Source organism: Cibotium barometz, chromosome 37 (genome assembly GCF_041138505.1).
Source record: "Cibotium barometz isolate CiBa-2024 chromosome 37, ASM4113850v1, whole genome shotgun sequence".
Taxonomy (NCBI): domain Eukaryota; kingdom Viridiplantae; phylum Streptophyta; class Polypodiopsida; order Cyatheales; family Cibotiaceae; genus Cibotium; species Cibotium barometz.
In genome coordinates, this window is record NC_141082.1 from 42,434,157 (window position 1) to 42,437,807 (window position 3,651).

The following is a 3,651-nucleotide window of genomic DNA, read 5'->3' on the forward strand; positions in this document are numbered from 1 at the left end:
ATAGATTTCTAACAAGACTCTACTTTTGGGGCCAAGTGTCCAAATCTACCTCTTACATGGATTTTTAGCAAGGGCCTAGTTTTTAGCAATTGTCAAATCTACCTCTAACATGGATTTCTAACAAGGCCCTAGTTTTGGGCAAGTACTTAGAACAACCTCTAACATGGAATTCTAACAAGACCGTAGTTTTGGCCAAGTATCCGAATCAACCTCTGACCTGGATATCTAACAAGGCCCTACTTTTGGCCAATTGTTTTAATTATACCTTTAACTATATCTACATGTATATATAAAGTAGGACAATTGACCTAGTTTTGGCCAATTGTCCTAATTATACCTTTTTCTATATCTATATCTATATCTATATATAAATGTAGATGTGTGTGTGTGTGTGTGTCTATATATGTATATTTATGTACATATTTATGTATGTATGTATACCACCATAGGCCCCCAGAAGGGGTCTGAGGGACTGCCATGGAAACGTGACGAGTGTGCAGACAAATAATATATACACACATAAATGTGCATGTACATGCATGCGTGTGTGTGTGTGTAAAGATGAGCAATTATGTCTCACAATTTGCTATTTGAATTTTTTTAATTAAAAAAAAAACTAATTAGGCCATATTATATCAAGAAACATAGACACAATGCAAGTTTCATCTAAACATGATGGCTTTGATATCATGGATGTTGAGACAAACACAAACAAACAATATAAACAAATGGAAAGTGTGTGTGTGTGGTGTGTGTAATATATATATATATGTATGTATGTATGTACACACACGATAATATACGATATATATACATATATAAATAACGCACTCGTCAACGTCAACTTCGTGAATACTACTACTGTGTACCATGCAGGCAGCGACAATAACGCACCAGGGAAGACACACATTCGATATGCCTTTACTCTTCCCACATATATTGATGTATACAGCATTACAGGGCGTCATTTAAATAAAGTAGCCAGATTAAAGGTCTGATTAGTTACAACTTTAGTTTCTAAACATGGGCTTCTCAAGAAGCGCAGAGAGATAGATTTCTTGCAGCTCAGGGCCTCTGTCTAGCTTGGGTCCAACGCCCCATTTGAGCTTTGTATAGCCCAATTTCTCTACCAAGGGCAAGTAGATTACATCCAATTGATGCGCAATACAGAAGAAATGGTCCAACCATAGTAATCCACCTGGCCTCAACACCCTATCAATGTCGAAAAGCAAGAACTCCAGAGTCTCTGTGGGTATCCAGTTGCTGAGAACATGCATGGAATGCACTATATCAAGCGTGTTGTCAAAGAAAGGGAGGCGTTGTGCAATGGTTAAGAAGAGGGGCACAACACCCCTAAGAGCAATAAAATTATTAAACGGCCCATTAAGGTTAAGAGAGGTGGTGATTATAGTCACATTTCTCTCTCTCATTCTCACGGCAAAGGTGCCAGACCCACCTCCAATATCAAGCCCAATTCTAATTGATCCTTGCTTAAGCTCTAGTACTTCGTCAATGGAGTAATCAAGGTCACCTGTGTGCTTTATCCACCTTTGCTTCTCCCTTCCATGGAGCTCAAAGCAATCAATGCAATCCTCAAAAACTCTCTTGTTTTTGCGTTCATTTAGGCATTCAAAGCTCTTGCATGTGTAAGGGGTCCATAGAATACTCTCATCATGGGGTGTAGTCCAAAGGCACTCAGGCAAAGGGTAAGGCTCTTTGAAATTAGGGGGGGCTTTTGCAAAGCACCTTCTTCTAGGCAAAGGCTCGCACCCATGGACTGTTAATGAGTGGGCGAGCCCTTGATCATCAGGGCAATTTCCACCCACTTCATAATCCATGTACTTAACCAGATTATCTTTTGCTAACCCACAAGAGTGGCCAATGGGGGACACCACACTGACCGAAGCCATGGCTGAGCTCCACCCAAGTGGCAATTTCCTCGCAGAAACAAACGCTTGCAACTCCTCGCTCATTGAATGCGCTTTCATCAAGCTTTTCCATGGACCTTCTGCATCTTCTACTACATCTGCTTTCCCGGCCACCGCAGAGCAATTGAAGAGCCCATTTGCGAGGAAACTTTTGGAGAGCTCTTGTGAGGCCTTGAGCTCTGTTTTGAGTTGAGAGAGCAGTAGGTGCGTGTCCTGGAGCTCAGCCTGCGTGAGATTGAGCTGAGAGAGCAAGCTGTTGAAGTGGGTGGCAATATAAACAGGTTGAAGATCATGTGAGGGGCTGCTTATGGGGAGCTGACGGGCTGCAAAGCCGAGGGAGTGCCAAGAAAGGCCCAAGTAGAGGGTGATGAGATTGGAGCCAAGAAAAGCCAATACCACAGAGAAACCATGTAAGGCTGGGCGCTTTTTGAAGGTCCCCTCCATGCACTTGCAGTGAGGTTCAGCAGAAGCCATGGGGATGAAAGCACGCACCTTGAGAGAAGACGCGGGCGGGGTAGCGAGTTGGTGTTTCTTTATACAGCGCAACAATAAATTGACCTGGCACCGGGGTGAAAACCATGAACCGTTGAGCGTGGTTAATTTCTCACATGGTCACCAACCGCCTGTGTTGTCCCCCCCTATGGCACACGCTTAACCTCATTTTCCTATTGGCATTTATGCGTCCTCTATCTTCCTTACAAAAGCATATACCATGCATGGTTGCCATTTGATGGGCACCCTTGACCCCGTCAAATTTGACGGCGGGAAGAGATGGAAAACTGCAAGTTTTTTCCGTAGTTTATGCTCTCTTTTTTTTTTCTTTTTTTACTGTTTATAATTATTTTTGCAAGTTTTTTTAACGCCCAAAACACCCAGAAATGTGCATGATGTTTGTCAAAAATCAAGCTTGGTAGATACCCTCAAATTTGAAGCTTGCACCGATATGTGTCCAAAAAAAACAAATCACAAAACTTAGAGCCTTAGAATTTCAAAGGTTTCTCTTAAGAATTTGCTAGATTTTCAACTAAAATATAACTAAATTGACATCATTTTTGAAGATTTCAATTAGACTTTATGAGAGTGAAAATAGAGATGTTACAAGTCCATTGTATATAGTTTGTATGTTTTTTTTAAACACTAGGTTACACTACCCTTCAAACTTCAAAGGGGGTTTTGTCTTTCATAAGAAGAATGAATGAAAATTCTCCCCGTCAAAAGAAACTTCTTTTTTTTTTATGAGGGATTACTGCTTTTACAACTCTCAGTGAAAACTAGAATAAGGGCTCAAGTTTGTACCCATTGTGAGTCTGTCATTTATGCATTACAAGTAAAGTGGATCAAAATATGTACTCCAAAATGAGATATTAATAGCACAACTATCCACAAAAGTTCACGTTTCTTCATGGAATTCCAAGCGGAAAAGAGGCATAAGGATAGACACAATCATATCAGTTATTCTAAGGGCCCCACTAGGACTGATGTAATGAAACATGTGCATTCACATCAAGAGTTTTTTATTGAGTATATATTCATAACATTTAAACATACATTAGGGCTTTCCTAGTGTACAAATGTGCATAGAGGGCTATATCTCCCTATTTATGCAAGGATAAAAACTAGATCCTTATATAGAATATAAAACTATGTATTTATGCAAGAATAAAACCTAGTTTTTATGTGCTATAAAGGTAAGGCATAGGGAAGGCTTTGAAAAGTGAGGTCC

The 3,651-nt window shown here is 40.3% G+C and overlaps 1 protein-coding gene across 1 annotated transcript; it reads right to left on the reverse strand.

The window, feature by feature from the left end:
* Positions 1–923: 923 nt before the first annotated feature.
* LOC147617283 (putative methyltransferase At1g29790) lies at positions 924–2,478 on the reverse strand. Its single transcript, XM_086776379.1, has one exon. The coding sequence runs from the start codon at positions 2,400–2,402 to the stop codon at positions 1,011–1,013; it is 1,392 nt and encodes a 463-aa protein (XP_086632505.1). The 5' UTR covers positions 2,403–2,478; the 3' UTR covers positions 924–1,010.
* Between the last annotated feature and the right edge of the window lie 1,173 nt (positions 2,479–3,651).

Excerpts from the sequence above, each read along its gene's own strand:
- LOC147617283 (XM_086776379.1), bottom strand. The coding sequence starts at position 2,402 with ATGGCTTCTGCTGAACCTCACTGCAAGTGCATGGAGGGGACCTTCAAA.